Raw genomic sequence first — 22,239 nt, forward strand, 5'->3', positions numbered from 1 at the left:
CCATACATAAAAAATATAAAAAAAACATGCTATGAGAAAGAGAGAGAGAGAGAGAGAGAGAGTGAGAGAGAGAGAGAGAGAATAGTAATGCTATGAGTCATACAGTGTTAGAGAGAGAGAGGTTGGGTGGCTGGGTGGGAGAATACTTGAGTATTTCATATAAAGAGGCAGCAGTGAGACGCCATATGCCATATGGGCAAAACTGACTTTCCACTCATGGCTGGGCTTGACAGGCCTGTGGATGGGAGCCCCCCTTGAATGTGTGTGTGTGTGTTAGTTACAAGTTACTGAACACTGTGCAGTATACACTGCCAACTATTTGTGAAACTGTAGGTATTATTTCACACAGTAGAAAGCTACAACATGTATTCACACACACACACACACACACACACACACACACACACATACCTGTATATATATATATAAATAACAATAATGACAAAGTAAGAACAACAACAACAAAAAAAGGTTCAACAAAAGTCACTAAACTGCAAAACAATAATCCTATAATAGTAACCGTGTAATTTATTAATGCTGGGAACTCATAAACCCTTAACATTTCAGCAATATTGTTCAATTTGAAATTCTTTGTTCAGACAACTGTTTAACCAGTTAGGACAGCATTCTGAAGGTATAACATGGGTTTTTATGAAGTTATTCACATTATTTTTTGTTAGTCATTCACAGTTCTTGTCAGCAGTAAAGAGGTCCCATAAACTGAAAAATATGTAGTTCCTTTTTCTTTCTTTCCACATTGCATGTTTAATTTGGAACATGATGTTCAATTGGAAATCTTGGCAAATTATTGTTTAGCTTTTTTAATTTACATTTGTATTGAATTGCTTCATTTCTGCACCACTAGCGTCACTGCAATGAATAGTCAGGACATTTAAATAACTGAGCAATGAGGAAAGCGCCACAACCTCTGAACACCTTACTTTTGGTTCTCTGTCTTTATCTGACATATTTTAATCATATTTAACATTTGACAGTGTCAAATAATGAGCCAAGAAATCACCCATCTAATTACAAATGGAAAGCAAAAACAAGTGCAGTATGGAAGCACGCTATTCAAAACACAGTCCTGAACGTGTACAGGGCTGGACAAGAAGAGAAGGACAGAGAGGGATTGGGTGGGAGAGGGAGTTGGCGTAACTCAGTGATCTTAACACACAGGACTTTGTCAGGACCTCCAGTAACAGCTGGCGAGTTGGGAGACCCACTTAAGCAGACAGGGGAGGGGGACTCTTCAGTGTTGTCCATACAGCCATTTGGAGAAACTGCCGCAACATTATTTGAATGCTGTTATCTACTATTATACTATGTTGGTCTATTATTGCAGTATCATTAATTTCATGGCCTCAAACATCATGCAAAAAAGCTAATGGGGTCAGTGGGACGGCCTCTTCCAGTTTAACTAAGCGGTTCTTAGCCAGAATAATCTGCAAAGTGTCGACAGTCAAATGTCAGACTCTGCAATACAATACAAGAGAGGAAGTAGGCTCAACCCTGACACGCATTTCAATATAGCGCATGGATCTTCAACTAATATGAACACAGTCAGATCTGTGCTACATGGCCGGATGGCCAAAATGACAACCAAACAATCACATTCATAATCCTCATTCTATATCGCTGGTACTTGTATTACGGTCTACATGAGACCACATCCTCAACTTACCCTCAAATATCCATCACGGGTGCTAAAAGCTGAATCGCGCATGACTGACGGCGGGCAGGAACAGATTATGGCTATTGATTGGTGCCTAGAGATGGATCTGAGCCAGGAGGAGCGAGGGAGTAACTCCATCGATTCTTGTTCAGCAGGGGAGGCAGCACAGAGACTGAAGGTCAGTGGATCTCTGCTGCACTTAAAGGACACTGGTCTGCCATCGCAAACCCCACGTGGACTGAAGCATGTCAACTTCACGCAGAGACTGACAGAAAGAGAGTGAAGAGACAGTGACACACTGACCTTAGACCAAAGAAGGGCTCAGTGGTAAAAGAGTTAAACCAGCTGCCCACTTGTCAACTCTACATAACTCAATGATGATACGGGATGTCACACACATGGGACCGCTGATAGAAGCGGTCTTTGACCTGTATTGCAACAGGACATCTTGCAAGTCAACACAAAGCTGGCTGAATTAGGAAGAACAGCACAGCGCAAACATAAACCATTACCATAGACAGCATCTGAAGACCTGTTCACACACAGACAAACATTCGGTGTGACAATTCATGCAATAAACAATTTAGTTTGAATAAACGGCTGTTAATGCTGTTAAGTTTGTTCAGACTGACAGGAACATTTCCCTGAGATGTGGGCGGTGATGCTTGGTGTTTCAAACTGTATGACAGCTCTTTCTGAAGACTCGCTGATTAACTCACAGCTCATTACTCTAATAATCTTTTATCTCTTTAAATTACTAAAATAAGTTAAGACTTCATTATCAAGTTGGAGTTTATCCTGACTTTAAAAATTGATTTACAACCATTTTTAAGAACTTGTTTTCCAAAAGGTAAAATTCTTATTTTTAGAACAATCTTAAGAAAAGATAAGAACATTATCCTTGGCATACGTTGAAAACGTTGGCAATACAAAATATTTGTAAATTAGAAAATAATACGAAAACAAAGTTAAGAAGAATTTTATGCGTTATGCTGCAAATTCTGAGTATTCTGCTAAGTGACAGTGAACAGCAGAGGAAGAACCTGGAACTGCGTCTCATTTTTGTATTCATTTATTGGTGTTATCTGATATACATAATAGCAAACACAAAAACCTAAAAGGCTGTTTGAAAACGTATATATAATGTTCGACTTCCTTTCTTCTCCATGACAAGCAAGTGTCGAAAAGTTACATAGCTCTTTGTGAATCTGCAATTTCATTCAGCTATCTGTCGTTTTTTACTAAACGGACTGAAAAGACAAATCACATGCGAAAATCAAGACTTGCTGTAGTATTTGTGATATATGGCAATGTAATCACATAGAACACCAGAACATCACAGGGAGCTGTAAATGTTCAGCGGCTAACAAACACGGTCATATGCACCCACTCCCTTCATTTTTAGTCATAATGTAAATGATGTAAAAAAAATCAGCTGGCTTGAGTCTAGTGTATTTAAGTTTGACATGGCATCATTCTGTGACGATATTTGCCTCTTTTTTTGAAGCTTGCAAGCGGGACATTATTTTTTTAATCTCTCCTTTTGTGGTGTGAAAAAGAAAGGTCATACGGCATTAGCACAACACCGGGTGAGTAAACAATGACTGGATTCTCATTTGTGTGTGAAAAATCCCTTCAAGAGAGCCCAATCTGCTCCTGAGCAATATGAAGAATGTCAACAAGAGTGAGAACATGAAGGAACAAAAGGCTCAAGTATCAGCTGAAGATGAATTTTCTTCATTTATTGATCTTGTAATATATCCTAAGTTTCCCTGCGCAGGGCTTCAGCATGGCCCACTTCAAACTCGCAGCAGCTGATGAATCAATAATCACGACACATTATACGCAATGTGAAAGGTGTCAGCAGGAGCGGGATTCTCCATTCAAGCTAAGCCCTTTGGAAAAGCATAATCCCAGAGCCGGATAGAGATCCATAGATGAGCTCTGAACATTCACCTGCATACAAGGACTATAGAAGGCAAGGGTGTGGGACAGCGCAGGGCACGGGGGTGGACTGCAGTGCCCCATGCCAAGCGCTGGTGGTCATTTGACCAAAACCCATCCAATTAGAGCTGAGTGATGGTGTAGCCTGCTGGAGGCCCCTCCATCTCTGCGGCAGGGCCAGAGAGAGACACCTGCTTTTATCAGCCAGTGCAGGGACCACGAGGACTCGCGATATTTGCCTCTTTTTTTGAAGCTTGCAAGCGGGACATTATTTTTTTAATCTCTCCTTTTGTGGTGTGAAAAAGAAAGGTCATACGGCATTAGCACAACACCGGGTGAGTAAACAATGACTGGATTCTCATTTGTGTGTGAAAAATCCCTTCAAGAGAGCCCAATCTGCTCCTGAGCAATATGAAGAATGTCAACAAGAGTGAGAACATGAAGGAACAAAAGGCTCAAGTATCAGCTGAAGATGAATTTTCTTCATTTATTGATCTTGTAATATATCCTAAGTTTCCCTGCGCAGGGCTTCAGCATGGCCCACTTCAAACTCGCAGCAGCTGATGAATCAATAATCACGACACATTATACGCAATGTGAAAGGTGTCAGCAGGAGCGGGATTCTCCATTCAAGCTAAGCCCTTTGGAAAAGCATAATCCCAGAGCCGGATAGAGATCCATAGATGAGCTCTGAACATTCACCTGCATACAAGGACTATAGAAGGCAAGGGTGTGGGACAGCGCAGGGCACGGGGGTGGACTGCAGTGCCCCATGCCAAGCGCTGGTGGTCATTTGACCAAAACCCATCCAATTAGAGCTGAGTGATGGTGTAGCCTGCTGGAGGCCCCTCCATCTCTGCGGCAGGGCCAGAGAGAGACACCTGCTTTTATCAGCCTGTGCAGGGACCACGAGGACTCGCTTTGAAGAAATATTCAACTAATTACGCTGGAGCACCAAGCACAACAAGCGGGAAGATTGCAGGGACCCCGACCATTGTGAAGCAGAAAACTCAAGAGGAGATTTCATCTCCGCACAAAAACAGACATCTCTCATACTGCGAGGCAAGGTCATTGTTCTGAGCGACAGACTGTGAGAGAGAGAAGAAAGAGTACTAGATTCACACTGCAGTGTTTTCCCCCCCTGATGTGTGATGCAGATCTGTTTTTGGATGAGAGTGTAAACGGTTCGAGCCACACTCAAACTGACCATTCCATTCTGGGCCGCTTTCACATTAGGGTTGTGACGGTGAGGAAATTTTCCCACCGATTAATCGGCGAGTGACAACACCGGTAATACCGGTATCACCGCGGGGGCGGGCGTTCCCTCTTTTCCTCGCTTTCCTTCGCTTTTAAATAGCTTAAAAGCACCGTGCGCATTTTACTTTCACTTTTGAATTAGCAGCAGTTCGGCGTCAATTGCTTTAATGCAACAACTAAATACAATGTCAAACTCACTTTATATATAAAACATAGAACTTTTATTAACAAAACAAATAAAAATACACCATGCTATAGGGCAGGCTATGCCTAATATAAAATAACAAATAACTTACATAAAGTTTAATAGGTATACAAAACTGGAAATAAATCGTTCGGCATGCTGCATTGAGTAGCCTCGTTCAGTTTTTAATGGTAGTGTCTGTTCTTTTACTCAACTAAATGATTTTTATTACTATAAAAAATCAAAAGGACGGTGGGGGTCGGTGACGCGGTGAGCAAGTGACGTAACCGGTGTTGCGGTATCACCGTCAACACCGTCTATCGCGGCAAGCCTATGTGGAAATAAACTGGATATGCATCAGATTTATTGCTGGATATGCATCAGATTTAATGTGACTTCAGTGTGAACAGCCAGGATGAAACCGAAGGGATTTTCTGTCATGCTTTGAGAGGCTGACATAGTCCAAGGTTGCTTAAGACATCATTTAGTTATTTAAAACAATAGTGTTGAGGTCAGAGAACGAGTGAGCGAGAGAAACACACACACTTTTCTGTCGAGCAGATGTTCTTGTGACGGACAGATAAGAGACAGTGGTGTAGAAGCAGCACCCAAAAGCAGATCAATTATTCATAGAGACAGATCAAGTCATTGCAGGAAGCTGTGAAAGCAGAATATCCTTAATGGCCTTTCACACCCTATTCACCAGAGACAATTAACAGTCACACACCCACCCACTCACAATAATGATCACACTGACGCAATATCACTGCAGACAAAAAAGAAAGAGCAGAATTAAAAATCAGACATGATGTGCAATATCTACTTATGATCTGCTCCGCATATCACTATAGGTGTTAAATAAACTTAATACACAGTGCTATAGGAATACCTGACTGTCAAAATAAATCGCTAATCTGTACAATTAATGTCATCAGGCAACCGTTTTTCACACTACCATTCTTTGTTTTGGTGTTAGTATGACTTTGTTTTTGTTTTTTTTAAGAAAAAAAAAGTAAAACTTTTATTTAACAAAGATGGCTAAAATTGACCAAAAGTGTCAATGAATACATTTAGAATTATATTTTGTAATTACTATTCTATTTCAAATAAATGCTGTTCTTTTGAACTTTCTATTTAGCAAATCTATTTTTCTATTTATCCTGGAAAGAAAGAAAGAAAAAGTATCACAAACATATTCAGCAGCCCAACTGTTTTCAAATTGATAAAAAGTATAAATGTTTCTTGAGCAGCACATCAGCATATTAGAATGATTTCTGAAGGATCATGTGACACTGAAGACTGGAGTAATGATGCTGAAAATACAGCTGCGCATCACAGGAATAAATTACTTTTTAAAATATATTCACATAGAACAATCTTATTATAAATAATACTTAACAATATAATCGTTTTTACTGTATTTCTGATCAAATACATGTAGTCTTGGTGCACAGAAGAGACTTCTTTCAAAGAAATAAAAAATAAATAAAATATCACTTGGCACTTTCTTCTGTGAGCATATTGTGAGCATGTTGTTATTTATTTGGAAATCAGTCAGCTTATCATTATTGTAAAGAAATGACCTTTTATGTCAGCGTTCCTTTTAGGTCTCATTTTGTGAACTTTATGACTTTACCAAATTAATTACCAAATGACTTTTTTCCCCCATATAGCATATAGCAGTTTTTGTAAGCAAGACACTCAATCAGTGGAGAAGGGAAGAAATTCTACATGCAGATAAAAAGGTTATGAGACAAACAAATGTAAATTTTAGCCATGGCATAAGCATAACAATTGATTCTTGGCCAATGAATTATTGAAAATTAATGGACACTCGAGGTGTAAGGCTTCCACAGTTCAACTTGGGAATTGATTACTAATAATTCATCAGCTGGAGACAATTATATAACAGACACAGGGGGTCTGTTTCAATCTTCTCTCTAGTTCAGCGGAAAATATGCACAACTCAAGCATTTCTAGGCCCATTCCAGTACACTCAATCTTTTGCTCCCTAAAAACTCCCAGTATACACCATAAAAACCATTTACTTACCGGGAAAAGATGCCATGTCTTTGCCAGAAATGGATGAGCTGTGCTTTCAACAGCAATAACAAAGGACAACACACAATGACAAAAACAGAATCGCTCATGCTGTGTTATACAGCAATGGTGTCTTTAAACACTACAGCTACATATTAACAAACAACCTCATTAATCATATCACATATGATTGAGATATCAGTGTCAATTTTCAGCGGAAGTCATGTTAACTAGAAGGATTCACAGCATTAAGGAACTACAGAGTGGAGTGTCTTCTACCTACAAGCACAAAATTTGTGTCAAATCACATACAGGACGCTGTGATCTCACAGATAACTGGTTACCAACCATAAAGTTGAAGGATACAAACTCTGGTATAGTGGCAGTCGAGACTTCACAGCCCTGCTGGCATTGATGCATGTGGCCCGCACCAGACTCGGCAACAGCGTTCCAGTCACTATCGCCCCGTCGAACAGAGGCCCAAAGAAAGGAACCTGGTTGAGACAGAGCAAATAATGAAGAAATATTGTTTGTAGTTTCCAATGCAAAATCAATTTACATGAATTCTCAACCCCATGTTGCATGCGATACGTGTACGGGACAGATGAATCTAGTGGATGGATAATGCATCACTTCCATTTGCCAAGGTTTGCGTTTCTCAAGTGGATGAAATGAGAGTTATTGGAGTGGAACAGCAGATAACAGTGACACAGCTGAGGGAATTTCACTAATTGCAGCTGGTGACATGTTGCAGGAACCATACATCTGACAGCATCCAGGCCACTCAAAGCACACAGCAGTCAAGTCTCGTAGAGGTGACGTGTTTGCGAGAAATTACAAATGATGCACGCTCGGTTTCTCTGGGGATCTAGTGGCAGACGCAGGAGGAGATGAAAGGCAGCTTGACCGCGATGAGAGTGGCGTGCCGACAGTGCAGTAATGGACTTCCAGCATTAGTGCTTTCAGAGAACAGACAGGAAGAGATACCATCCAGCCCTTCCAGCCACAATCTACATCTCCTGACAATCAGCGAAACATCGCATATCCTGACGAAGATCTTAAGACGCCTCGGGAGAGGCATTTCACGTAATATATGAAAATCTGGTGAGTTATGGTGGACGACTGTGGTTTTTAATGTAACGTAATGTCATTATCTTCACGTACCTGGGTTTTTTTCAAGATCTGAACAAAGAACATGTGGTTTTTCATGGGGTAGATGATGATGAGGACATCTCCGAAGTCGGTGGGAATGATTCCTCGTCTGTAATCCCGCGTGTGCTCCGACCACACAATGTGCACTTCATCGTTTCCCAAGTGACGAAGCTATGACCAACCAGAGGCAAAAGCATCAATAAATCTGACATGCAAACCAACAAAACACTGTCAACATTAGTCAGAAACATCATGAGGGCAAAAACAATCACAGACAATCGTTTTCACAGTGCATATGTATTGAAAAACTAATTCTTAGAAAGACTGTGGACATCAAAAAATAAGACTCAATCTCGCAAACCTGTACGTTTTCTTCATGATCAACAATAATTCCAGAAAGAAAAGAAAGACTGTACATTTATTTTAGTACATAACAGCTGAAATTATTTTGGGAATTTTCAATCTGAAGTTAAATGAGCTACAGAAATTGGGTTCATTATGTTTCAATCATTTAAACAAATTGACTTTAGCCAGAAAATTGGACAGATCTTCATTTTACATAAAAATATACACATTTGTAGGAAATGCATTTTTCGGAAGTTCATTTTTGGGACCTCAGGAACATGAAATACATGCGCGCCGAGAGTCTGATTAATATGTTGAAGCACCAGCAAATTTTTGCAACAATTTGTTTAATGTTGTACATGAGGAAAACTGTATATCAGAGCAGTGGGCTCAGATATGTGCTACTACTAGCCAACAATCCTGTAAAGGCTTTTATATTCAGACAGGAGACGCTGAAACAATAACCAGTGGAAATTGGTTCTAGTATGAGTCAGTTCTGATTCAGATATCTAGAGAGCAGGGAGCATTCTGGAAATGACAGGCAGAATGACAACGTAAGGTAAGATTAACAGAAAATGCTATAAAACAGTCAGTTCCCTTCAGAGATTCAGATATAAAGTCATTCATGCAAATCTGAGAAGTTTTGTGTGTCATGAATCAGGGGCGTAGCCATCATTTCAGAAGTGTAGACAGAAATGTAATATATATGTATATAACATTACAATATAACATTTCTGTAATATATATATTTATAGCCTACCAGTCAAAAGTTTTTGAACAGTAAGATTTGTAATGTTTTTTAAAGAAGTCTCTTCTGTTCACGAAGCCTGCATTTATTTGATTCAAAGTACAGCAAAAGCAGTAATGCTGTGAAAGATTTTTACTATTTAAAATAACTGTTTTCTATTTGAATATATTTTAAAATGTAATCTATTGCTGTGATCAAAGCTTTCTCACCATTACCAAAATGGTGAGAAATTAAAGTGACCTCTGTAAATCAAAAAAAGAGGAGTCTTGCAAGCATGTCGCTGCGACGGCGTGGCCTTAAGCGAGCTCCTCTCAATGGGTCGTTAAACATCTGCCGATGCACCCATCCCTAATAAGCCATTACCAAAACATGTCCTCTTCACCAAAAATGCAATTACCATATTTCCCCATAAGCCCTTAATTATGCTAATGGCCTAAAATTAAACAAATCCACAACAAGCTGATTGGGTCGGCGCATATCGATCCATTTGGAGAGTCAGCAGAAGAATTAGCGGCATGTAAACAGGTTGGGCGGAGAGAGGAAATACACAACACATTGTACACATACGCAAGATGCCATTCTCAATGAAAGGGAGCAGATGTTAAAGACCGCAGACTTCTAAGAAACCTGAACTTTAGAATAGGCTTAAGTAGAGCGCCTGTGAAGATGTTGTGGGTGGTTGCTATGCATTGCTAAAATGTTCCATGCGGTTGCTAGGTTATTCTGGGTGGTTGGTGGATTTTTCCCACACATGCCAATAGTCTCATCTCTAAAACCTTCTCCAGATATGGCTCAGGTTCTTCCACCAATGAAAGGCTTTGGGATTTTTCTTATGGCAACATGATGCAGGACTTTTTAATTAGAAACAAACCTGAAATACATATATATTAAGAATAGATATTGTTATTTTGAAGTGTCTATGCTTTACTATAGCCAGCTGTTCATTCAATGAGATGAGGGACATAAAATAAAAGAGATAAAAAAAACAAACATTTGCAACATATTAAAATACCAAAAAACCATGAAGTAGATATTGTAACAACCTATCAACAGTAGATCACAAGCAATCGCTTTGGATAACTCTACAGTATTCACTGATTACAAACCGTGAGCCTGCAGAACGTGCAATAGAAATTATACTTTTTTTAAGAAAAAAAGCATATTATTTATTCACATTTTTTTTTTTGGTTAAAGGGATAGTTCACCCAAAAATGAAAATTCTGTCATTAATTACTCACCCTCATGTCGTTCCAAACCTATAAGACCTCCGTTCATCTTCAGAACACAAATTAAAATATTTTTGATGAAATCCAAGAGCTTTCTGACTCTGCATAGACACCAATGGAACTACCACATGCAAGGCCCAGAAAGGTAGTAAGGACATCATTAAAATATTCCATGTGACATCAGTGGTTCACAAAAATACAAAACAAAAAACACTTTGATCAACAATTTCTTCTCTTCCGTGTCAGTCTTTGACGCATCTTTACGAGACTACCACGACACATGCGTGTGCATTCCTCTGCTTGCAAACAAGGTGCAGCGCACCCGGGTTCTACGTCAAAACGCCGGCTCCTGCGTCAGCAGCAACACACGCATGTGTCGTGGTACTGTTGTGAACGCGCGTCACAGACTGACAGAGAAGAAATCGTTGAATAAAGTCACTATTTTTGTTTTCTCTGCACACAAAAGGTATTCTCTTAGCTTAATAAAATTATGGTTGAACCATTGATGTCACATGGCCTATTTTAACAATGTAGTTCCATTGGTGTCTATGGAGGGTCAGAAAGCTCTCAGATTTCATCAAAAATATCTTAATTTGTGTTCCGAAGATGAACGAAGGTCTTATGGGTTTGGAACGACGTAAGGGTGAGTAATTACTGACTGAATTTTAGTTTTGAGGTGAAACGAAAGTCTTTTAAAAAAAGTATTTTTAATGCACCTAAATTATTATCATTAAAAAGTATTTTTAATGACTTAAATGCACCTAACATTGCAATTATTACCTCCTAGCTTGTAAAGACAAACGTCCTAGGAGGACATGAATGCCATCTGAATGTTGGCATGTGGTCGCATTACCACGTTTTCTGTCCCCGAATTTAAGACCTCTAAAATTATCATTTAGAATTTTTTCATTTAAGATGGGACTTTTTACAGCCTTAAATTTGATCAAAATTTAATTAAGATGTGATTGTTTAAGGCTAAGGATTGTCCAATACTTTGAGTATGAGCGATAATTAAAATAGAGTAATTTGCATTAGAAAACACAGAACTATGAGAATATTAAGTCGCCTTTCCACTATCGGGCCGAACGGTTCTAAGAACTGTCAGGTACGGTTCCAGTTGTATTTCCACGAGAGTCTGGAACGGCGTGCGGCACGATTACAAATGGTTCTCGGCCCGGTTAGACAACCGTGCTGAGCCGTGCTGGTAGAGTGCGTGTGCGTGACGTCGCCACTCTGTTGCCTGGCTACCAGTTGCTCCATAACTGGCTAAGCAGAAGTGCGTTATTTGATCAAACAGCCAAATAAACAGCTACACTACGTTCAATATAAAGAAGAAAAAAATTTATTTGCTCTTATTGATATTTGGGCATGCGCATCCCCTCAGCGTTTGTTGGTATACCCGTCGTTGCCTTCTGTTTATTTGATTTTTCACGTCAAGAGTTGTGTCCTTTTTTCTGTTATTTAACAAAGTAAATATCAGCTAAAAAAGGAGTCCCAAAAACAGAAATATGTGATCATCGTCCATATCACTGTTTACATTACACTTGCGTTACCAACTGACGCATTTGTATTACATTCCAAAGAGCTCCGTTATCAGCACCACAGTGGAAAATGAAACCGTATCCGTGCTGACTGGCCCGGATCGGCACAGAATGGAACGGTTAAGCAAAGAGAACCCATGTGTGTACGCTCCTAAAAACAAAGGTTCCAAAAGGAGGTTTTCACAGTGATGCCACAGAAGAACCATTTTAGGATCCCAAAGAACCTTTCAATGAACAGTTCTTGAAAAAACCATGTGTAGAGCATGACATACACATGCACACTGTAAACACACAGACACTGAACAAAGCAAGAAATGCCCTCAAGCCTAAACGCTGCCTTGTAAAGAAGCAGCGTCTTTCCCTCTGCAACAAAAGAGTGTGTGTGTGTGTGTGGTTGGATGACCGGCTGCCTCCTGACACCGTGGCCTCGCATGGCAACACCCTCCCAGTAACTGCATTACTAGCCCAGCCAGCTGCTCTGCTCCGTTCTGCCCCCCAACACTCAATTGGATTCAGGAATTCTACTCTTTTTCTCTCTTTGCTTTCCTTGCTGTCGGCTCTTTTCTCTCACTACCTCTGAAAGTTGCATTTGTAAATTAGAGGAATTACTTCCTGTCTGCCTGTGGCTGATAAAATAGCCCTTTCACCCCTCCCCACATACGTGCCGCCCAACAGTCGCCCTCTCTCGCTGCCAGAGCGGGAGCGCTGCAATTACAGGGCCTGATGGCCAAAATGAATCGAGCACGGCTCGCGGCACACACACTCCCTCCCTACACCGAACGGAGGAAGCGGAGTGTGGCTGAGATGGGCTAATATGAGCTCTGACTGTGAGAGGCTTCAATGTCCGGGAGCCTGATGAATTTTTCTCTCTGCAGGCCTGTGCATGATCGGATTGAGCGCTCAAACTAAGCAGGTTCTGACCGGCTCATTTTGCCAGCGTTAACCTGCTAAAGCGTGTCGTTCGCTGTCCCGCTGACACAGGCGGAATTCGATAGCAGGGCCCTGCTGGTATCCGGCAGGCCTTTGGCCCTTGCGGCGTGAGTTAATGTGCTGATCGGGGCCCCGGTCACAGCGCGCGCAGGAGTCCAGAGAGAGAGAGCTGTTACTAAACCTGCACATGCTCGGCTCCCTCGCTGACGACACGGCCTCACAGCTCTCAGCGGTCTGACAGAGCCGTGCAATCAGGAGCACGCTCCAAAAGTCACGGTCAACACGCGTGCCACTCACCTGCTGTCGAGTCTGTATGACCAACTGCAGTCATTAAATCACCATTTTAAACCAAATAACAGTGTTTCTAAAGGTAAGCAAACATTTGTGTTGCAGTATTCTCATAAAATTTTGGTTTTAGGGACCCCCCCCCCAAAAAAAACACAGGTATATACAGTGGGTACGGAAAGTATTCAGACCCCCTTAAATGTTTCACTCTTTGTTACAGAATTTTTAATGAAGATCCAGACTGCATCAGTAAGAACTTGGTCCTTTGATCACTTAATTTTACCACGGATTCGTTTACAAACAAGGCACAATTCCATGCAGGATTTTCAGACTGAAACTAAAAGACGACGCTGTGCTGACTATGTTGCTTCACACAAGAGTGAGTAACTATTTTCATTATGTGGTCACTATTGCTTTGTCTGTTAAACAGATTGTTTAATATGAGTATTTATGCGTTTTTAACCTAAATCACAGCAACATCCATCTGTGAAGGATGTAGGCTGTCAAACATACACAACTATTAGCCAGTGGACATTTACTTCCGAGTCTACAATCCGCCACGCATATTCAAAAACAGAGCGGTCTGATGAGGGGGGTCAAAACAGGACAGAAAATAGCCCATTACTTCTAAATTCTGATGTTGTTTTGTTGTAAAAAATCTTGATAACATTATAAGTGGACCTCAGAGAACAGTACAAAATAAACAAAGGCAGTTCATGACCCCTTTAAAAATATCGTCCTTAAAATTTGAAAAACTTTGTGTGTGTGTACAATGTTTCTTTTGTGCCCAGAAGTTCTAGTTTTAGAATGGTTTTATGAATAACTTTCGCTTTATATATGGTCTTATATACTATTTATTTGCAGATTTTGCTCACCTGCTTTTAAATAAACATCACATTGGTCATGTTTCTCTGGTGTGACTTTACTTGTCAAGTATTTTCAGTTGACTATTGTGAGTGCTTCAATTCTAAATCTCCATCATACATTTCTTTGTCCAGTTTTACTGGATGAATGTAGCCTTCCATGGCATATTTAAGACCATTTCAGTGACTAGATATTAGGGCTGGGAGACAAGGCCAAGTAAACATATCTAATAATCTCTGTATTTTTTGGCTAAATTGCGATATACAGTATATATCTTACATTCTTTTTATTTGGATTAAAAAAAAATTGTATTTATATAAAAAAAATCTATATATATATATTTTTTTTTAAAGATTGCAAATAAGGGTTAAAATGACATTACATTCTAACATTTTAACATTACAATCTAAAAACAAAAATAATGCTTTTTAAAGCATAAGTTCAGGACAAACTGGATTGTGCACTTTCCCTGCAGCAGCAGCTAACTCAGTGTCCTCCGTTTTTTTGTCAAATGCCCTTGTATCAATCAAACTACTTTATATCAATATAAACAGTATTGCCTTATTCCATATCATTTACTGTATATAAAATATATTGATATATCATACAAGCTCGATATCCTGCCCAGCCTTACTAGATATGATTACTAGATATATAAATGCACTCAATTTTACTGCTTCTCTCTTACTGTGTGACAGTGGCAGAAGAAGGGCTAATAGCAGAAAGCTTTATAGCGATAGCAACAGTAACTAAAAGGGTGGGTTTAACATAAGGTCATTTTAAAACTGACCTTTTTTCTTTCGCATTTCCTCTCTGAATGTAAAGTGACTGGAAAGCCTGCTCTCCTGACAAAGCAGTGGCATTTTGTTCAACTTCTTTAAAAATGATAAATATGACTCATAAACATGACTTTTTAAGACAACTTTTCACCAGTTTCAATCAGTAAACCACCCATCTAAAACCAGACATTTTTGTTTAATGTGTATAGCTCTTGTCAAGCAGGAAATGAGGTGCTTGAAACTACCTTTTTGGTGATGGAGTCATCTGAGTCAGAAGGCATGCGAGTCGACACATGGAAGATGACCTCCACGTTGGAGGTAGCGTAATATGGTGCCGTGCTACCTGTGCTGCCGTTTCTCTGCAAACCACCCATAAACCCACAGTGAGTGGCCAGATTCACCTGAAAGAGAGTGAGAAACTTCCTGATGCTCTGATAGTCCCAGAACATGACATCTGCTCACTACAGACTCATTAAGTGGATTTGATGTGTTATTTCACCTCCCATCCCAGCCCAGAGACAAAGTCCTCATAGGCCTGACTGCCCTCTGTGTTGGACAGAATGGAGTATTTGTCCTCCTGGCCTTCTCCAATGTAGAACACGGCAATCTTGTGCGTCTCTCGACTGGAAGCAAAAACACACAAGAAGAACTGACCTCATGCTAAACATCAAGACATTTGAGGTATCACCATATTTGATGTGGTATGTGTATGTAATCAAAACAGAGATCTAATCTCAAAGTCGAAATGGGATGCATCTGAGAAAAATTTGAAATGCCATAGCAAAAGGGTCTGAATACTGATGCCATGTAATAGTTACGTTTTTTTCTTTTGAATGAATTTGCTAAATTTTCACAAATTTGGTTTTGCTTTGTCATTACGGGGTATGGAGTTTAGATCAGTGTTATTTTAGTATAATTGAAATACTATTAGTATACTGAGATACTACATAAGCATTTCAATCATGACAACTCTCGGAACATTTTAGCATGGTGATGGATATGACAATGTTAATGTATTTGGTCTTGGCGGAACAGATCTGCTACGTTGCTGCTGCTGTTGGTTACTGCTGTAGTTGTAGATTATTGCTGCTGCTGCAAGCAAGTACAGGAACTTGCTACTGCCAATGCATATGGCAATACAGTGCTGTGAGTATTTAAGCCGTGCTGCTGCTGCACAAATAGCAGATCTATACAGGTGGAGCTGGGGAAGGTGGAGGATTTCAGAGAAACTCTGAAAGCGCGTGGCAGGAATCTCAAGTGAATACTAGCCAGCCAAATAAATGCAAGGAAGTAAGCTCATTGGCTGCATATGCAGCATGAACCAATCAGCTTGTGCCAAGTCGTTTAACTCTCTGAATATCATCAGTTACGTTAACACCCCGTCAGAATGCGCCATCTAGAGTTTCATGACTGAACTATATATATTTTTGTTAATATCTTGAATGTTTTATTTTTTCATTTAAAAAAATTAAATAAATAAAAAATCACTTTTAATAATTTTTTTGCAATTTTCTTAGATTTTTAAAAAATACGTCTTTATAGTTTTTTTGTTTTAGTTATTTACATTTAATTATTTTTTATAAAAAAAATTCACATTGTTGCATATATAAATACAATATATTTGCTTCATATTTTCAACTCTAAAATGTGTAAACAAATTGAGAAACGTAAAAAGAGTCTAAATTATCTTGATTTCTGGGTGTCCCCCTTTTTGTTAAAAGACATAGTGGTACGAGAGTTAAGCACAAAATATGGAACAGAGTTAAATATGATGTTTTGGTTAGTTAATAATTAATAACAAATACTTTTAACCCTCAGCTAATAATCCTCTCTCTAAAGAACAGTTGTGATTTCTTTAAAACATGTAGTTAAGTAATAGGATGACCTCTGTTGTGCTCATGAAATCATATTTAATTACATGGCGAAGGGCGAGGTGCTATCAGACTACATAGTGTATAAGTGCATAGCGCGTCATTTGGGATGCAGTTATTGTTTTGTCATCAAAACACGCTTTATTAAATTACTTTTTGCAATAAAAAAAAATGGTATAACTTCAAAGCTATTTGCTAATAAATCAAATCAAGGTATGCAGTGTGTATGTGTAAGGTGTGTGTGTCTCTTTGAGCAGTGTTGCTAAAGAAGCGTAATTCTCGTGCAGTGTGAAGTTTGGCATGCTCAGTCAGCGGTTGCCATGAGTGGGCCGGATATGCATGCGGAGGGTAACGGTGGCCTGATCCTGGGGGTATTCTTTAATAAGCCTCTGTAATTAGCCACTCTGAGCGCCTATTGATCGCTGTTGGCTGAGAAGTGTGGAGCTGTGATCAGCCAGACATGGGCAGGATTAGGCCATGAGGAGCGGAGTATCTGAGAGTGGTCTTAAGACATGTCTCCTTAATAGTGCTTTTAAAGGATTTAGCCTCTCTCTGTAGACTGGCATTAGGCTGCATGACTGAGCTCTCCAAATGCATGCTGTTGTTTGCTGCTGATTTTTAGTGTTAAGTGCCGAGGAGTCAGACAGAAGGTTACGAATATGTTTTCATGTTGCTAATTTACTTGGTGTGTGATTATGTGTATGAAACTTCAAGGCACGGGCATCAGATGTTGTGGTCTTCTGAAACGAGTCTCACCACTGCCTCGAGTCTAAATTCTTCAGCTCTCTCAAGAGCTTAGAGTTCTTCTTTAGAAGATGAAAGCTTTTTCTATGAAGAGAAATAGAAATGGAACACTCATGAAAACCAGAAAAAACTTTCCAAAAGAGAAATGCTGAGACACAGGCAAAATCCCTCATTTTGTACATTTTTTTTTTTACTAATGTTAAAATATTTTCTTCTATTTCAGGTTCAACCAAAGTATAACCAAGTACTGTAAGCAATCTGTAGGCTTACTTCTCTGAAGATCGTAAACACTGACACCACAGCATTATAACACTGCGCGTGATTAAAAATTTAAATTCCATAAAAAAATAAACAAACAAAAAATATGTAGAACCCATGCAATTATATTTAAACATTTTGTGGCATGTTCATATATTCTGATTTGCAAAGAGGCCCTCAAGTAAAAAAGGGAAAATGTGTGTAACGTCCAAGCTGCTCTTTTCCATTCAGAACAAAAAAAGGCACCACAAAAATAGATTTATGGAAAGCATATTATTTAACCATTGCTTGAACTGTCAGAGCTCTTCCTCTCTCAAACATAACTATAGTAATTTAAGTATATCATCCAAAAATCATTAAAAAAATTTACACAAACATGCAACTTTAATGTGAATAATGTAAAAACAAGGATCAGTGGAGACAGGCCCATTCTGTAAATGGAAAATTTCTGACAAAAATCACTTGATAGGTTCAACAAGCAAATCATGTCAGGACATAACATGATTTTATCTTAATCTTTGTCTTAATTCATTGTTTAATTTAATGAAACACACTTTTATTATGTGGAAAGACAACAATGGCAAAAACAAAAGATGTGGGATTTTAGAAATTGTCCACTTGTCCTCAAGCTTAGCCCTATCAAAGAGAAGGAAATCAACCTGTTTAACAATTATAAATACTTGAGAGACTGTTGTTCGTGATTATTTACATATTAAAGGAACACAGACATTATTTGTTTGGCTCAAAATTGATCTACAGAAGATGTTTGTAGAAAAACTAGGTTTTATAGAGTTTTCTTGATTTTTTTGAGTCGTTGTAATAAAAAAAAAAAGTCAAACTATCAGATGAAACAAGCAGAGGTAGTATCTATCTACAAGAAGAAATGTTTCTGGAGCAGAAATTCAGAATTATTAGAATTATTTGTAATATAGTAAGTAAAAGCTGCTGAAATTTCAGCTTGAGGAATACATTATTTCTACTATTTTTACTATACTTTTGTTTTAAATATTCAAATAGAAAACAGTTATTTGGTATTGTAATACTATTTCACAATACTGCCATTTTTTACTGTACTGTATCACTACACTGTACTTTTACTGTTGTACTATCATGATTAAATAAATGCAGCCTTTCAATATGTATATTAGTAGCTATGTGACTGTGATTGTAGTCTTGTTAAAATCAAAATGCATGATTTACCTATTTATGTTACCTTTCTATAAAACAAAATTTCAGATATTCACAGAAAGTCTTCTTCTCCACCATAGCTCTCAAATCTCATTCACACACATTCACATTTTGCTTTAGGAATGGTCTCAAGTCTCGTAAGAACCAATGTGTAATGATGTGGAAAAGAGCAGCTTTGCAATTGGGTGACTGCATTTTCATCTTGGGATGTGCTATTCATTTAAGAATGTTTTCCAGTAATTTTCATGAAATACTGTACCTGCGATCCCATGAGTTCATGCCGAGGTCGTTGAGGAGAAGTCTGCAGAGGTAAAAAGCAGATTTAGGCTCGTGGTGCGTGGGCTCTCTCTGTCTCTCTGCTCTGATGCTGGGGTCTTCGGTCTGTAGCCGGGCCAGCTCCTCGTCCTCCTGCTTGGCCTGTCTGTGGATGGCATCCATGATGAGCCCTTCCATCTCAGGGTTCATGCCGATGGGTGGAGAGGGCGGCTGGGTGAGCCTCAGCTGGGGCTGCGGCAGGCACTCGGGGCTGCTGTGGCCAAGGTCTTCCAGAAGCTGGTCCAACACATCCACGCCATCTTCCACTTCCAGCTCAGAGGAGCATTTACTGGAGCGCATGGAGCCCTGCTTTTCAGAGCGAGCGCCGTCGTGAGACGACTGATCTCTGCTGCCACCCAAACTCAAGCCAGTTCCGTCCAAAGTGCGGAACAGAACACCGCCGTCCCACGAGTACTTTCCCGAGATGTCCCTGATGATGACGCGGACCTCAGAAGAATGATCCCTCGGGTTGGCCGTGCTGGAACTGTCAGAGGGGATCTGCAGGTATGAGACTAGTGTGCTGTCACTGAAGACGAAGAGCTGCAGATTGGGGCTTTTGAAGACTTCAGAGGAGAGCTCGGAGGACTCTACGTAGGGGTTGTCGTGGTTCTCACTGACCAGGCTGTTTAAGAGAGCGGGGCCGCCACTGAGAGGATGGTGGCCCAAATGATTGACCAGGTGTGTCATTACCATCCGAGCAGTCAGAGGAATCAGCTCTAGGCTTCTCCTTTTCTTTTCTGGGATACGAAACAACACAAGTTCAGTCAATTAGAAAACATACAGCTTGCAGGTATACACAAAGGATTAGTTCACCCAAAAATCACAATTCCAGGGGTTAAAGCCGGGAGTGGGGCGGGGGGCAGCATGCATGACTGTGGCAACTTTGGGGGAAGTCGTGGCCTAATGGTTAGAGAGTCGGACTCGTAACCCAAAGGTTGTGGGGTTTGAGTCTCGTACCGGCAGGGATTGTAGGTGGGGGGAGTGAATGTACAGGCAACGAAACCCCAACTGCTCCCCGGGCACCGCAGCAGAAAAAAAAAATTTGTCTGCCCACTGCTCCGGGTGTGTGTGTGTGTTCACTGCAGTGTGTGTGCACTTTGGATGGGATAAATGCAGAGCACTAATTCCGAGTATGGGTCACCATACTTGGCCACGTCACTTCACTTAAACATTTGAAAGGATACGATGTTCTAGGATACTATGGCAAAGTTATTGCTTTCCTTATTCAAACCGATTTTTTTTTAATTAATATATAGTTGAGCTGAAGAATGAAAGCTATATCATACACTTGGAAAATGATGAGCTATATCACCGCTTATCGACACTAGGGGTGTGACAATAAACTTAGCTCACGATATGAGACAAGATACAGAAACTTGGTTCACTACAACAAGAAATTAAGAAATTTTCAATGACAAAATATATGTCTTTTAATAACAAAAAGTAAAACAATGCAGTTGTATTTTGAAATATTTTAAGTAATCTAGGGCTGTAAATAATGATTATTTTGGTAATTGAGTAATCTGATATTCTTTAGTAACACAAATAGACCTAAGTGAAAACCAGGAGTTGGACTATTTATATATGAACTAACGGATGCAATAATAATGGGCTCAAATAAAATATCAAAACCAAGTAATTACATGGTTTTATTGAACAACACTGTTCAAATACATAATGTAATATGCCAATGCATAATATGAACACAACCAACTTAAGTACGTTATGTATTATAACAAATACCTGCAAAGGGCGCCAACAGCCTGGTGACGTTTCACTTTACAGCGTGATTAAACGATGTTTAAATCCATTAAATTTTAATATTTGGCCACATGCAAACTCAGAAACTTTTATTTTGAAATTGCGATGTACAATAAATGGCATATTTAGAAATAGATTGATGTATTCTCCTGAGTTGGCAAAGGTTTATAAATGATTTACGTTACAAATCTAGTGAGATAATGCACACACAATTCAAATTAAATTACCATTAAGAGACCTTTTCAAAAATCCCAGTAAATTTGTTCTGGGAATCATATCGTTCTTATGGAGATGACATGAATACTCTAAACGCGGTTTTCAAAGCTCCATTCATCAGGGCTGCGTCTCTGCAATTGGATACTATAGGTGCGTTCACGCCATATCGGAATTCCCGTAATTACAATATTCCAACTTGTAAAAAGCTCCGTGAACAGCTCCGAGAGGAACGTCACGTGTTGTCATCTCAAAATTACGGTAATTACGATAAGGCGTGAACACAGTATATTATGCGTGTCTCGTGTTTATAAGAGCAAAACATTCTGATTGGCTAGTAATGTTAGTTTGGTTGAGAGTGAAAGCTGTGCTCCTCTCATACCATTGGTAGGCAAACTCAATGACTCGAAAGGGATATCAACAAGTTTTTTTAAATGTAGGATTATTTTTATTTCCGCAGCCAAACGCTGCACGCCGGAGATCCGGTGTAGTGCCGAATTCAGACCCCCGCCAGATTATTACGCCCCTAGTATTGGTAGGTTTAGGGTTAGGATTAGGGGTGGGGTTATGATTAGGCAATCAGGTAGCGATTTCAATGAGGGGGGTAATAATTTGGCAGGGAGTCGAAAATGGGCACAACACCGGCATGGTGCCGGAGAACTTTAAACCCTGCAATTCTGTCATCAATTTATTTAATCTCTTTATTTATTTTAAAAGGGACAAAGTACAGAAATTAACATTCAAATAAACACAAATGTATCCGAGAAATGTAGCGTAAAAAACAAAACAAAAATTAGAGAAAGAGAGAGAGTGAATAAGGGTACAATACAGAAAACAACCCATGCAGCTCAATTAAATACAAATACGCAGCACATAATACACAAATATAATAAAAGTTTCATATTAATATAGTCTTGTT

General features: G+C 39.4%; 1 protein-coding gene across 1 annotated transcript in view; it reads right to left on the reverse strand.

Moving 5' to 3' along the window:
* The window catches only part of ralgapa2 (Ral GTPase activating protein catalytic subunit alpha 2), a 199,530-nt gene that overhangs the window by 28,254 nt on the left and 149,037 nt on the right, over positions 1 to 22,239 (reverse strand). The window contains exons 27-32 of the mRNA XM_016242121.1: positions 19,291 to 20,083; positions 17,598 to 17,669; positions 15,470 to 15,593; positions 15,216 to 15,371; positions 8,265 to 8,423; positions 7,467 to 7,594 (exon numbers count right to left, since the gene is read on the reverse strand). Of these exons, the coding sequence (XP_016097607.1) occupies positions 7,467 to 7,594; positions 8,265 to 8,423; positions 15,216 to 15,371; positions 15,470 to 15,593; positions 17,598 to 17,669; positions 19,291 to 20,083 (1,432 nt within the window). The remainder of the gene's footprint in view (positions 1 to 7,466; positions 7,595 to 8,264; positions 8,424 to 15,215; positions 15,372 to 15,469; positions 15,594 to 17,597; positions 17,670 to 19,290; positions 20,084 to 22,239) is intronic.

This window comes from Sinocyclocheilus grahami, unplaced genomic scaffold (assembly GCF_001515645.1).
Source record: "Sinocyclocheilus grahami isolate Dianchi unplaced genomic scaffold, SAMN03320097.WGS_v1.1 scaffold646.1, whole genome shotgun sequence".
Taxonomy (NCBI): domain Eukaryota; kingdom Metazoa; phylum Chordata; class Actinopteri; order Cypriniformes; family Cyprinidae; genus Sinocyclocheilus; species Sinocyclocheilus grahami.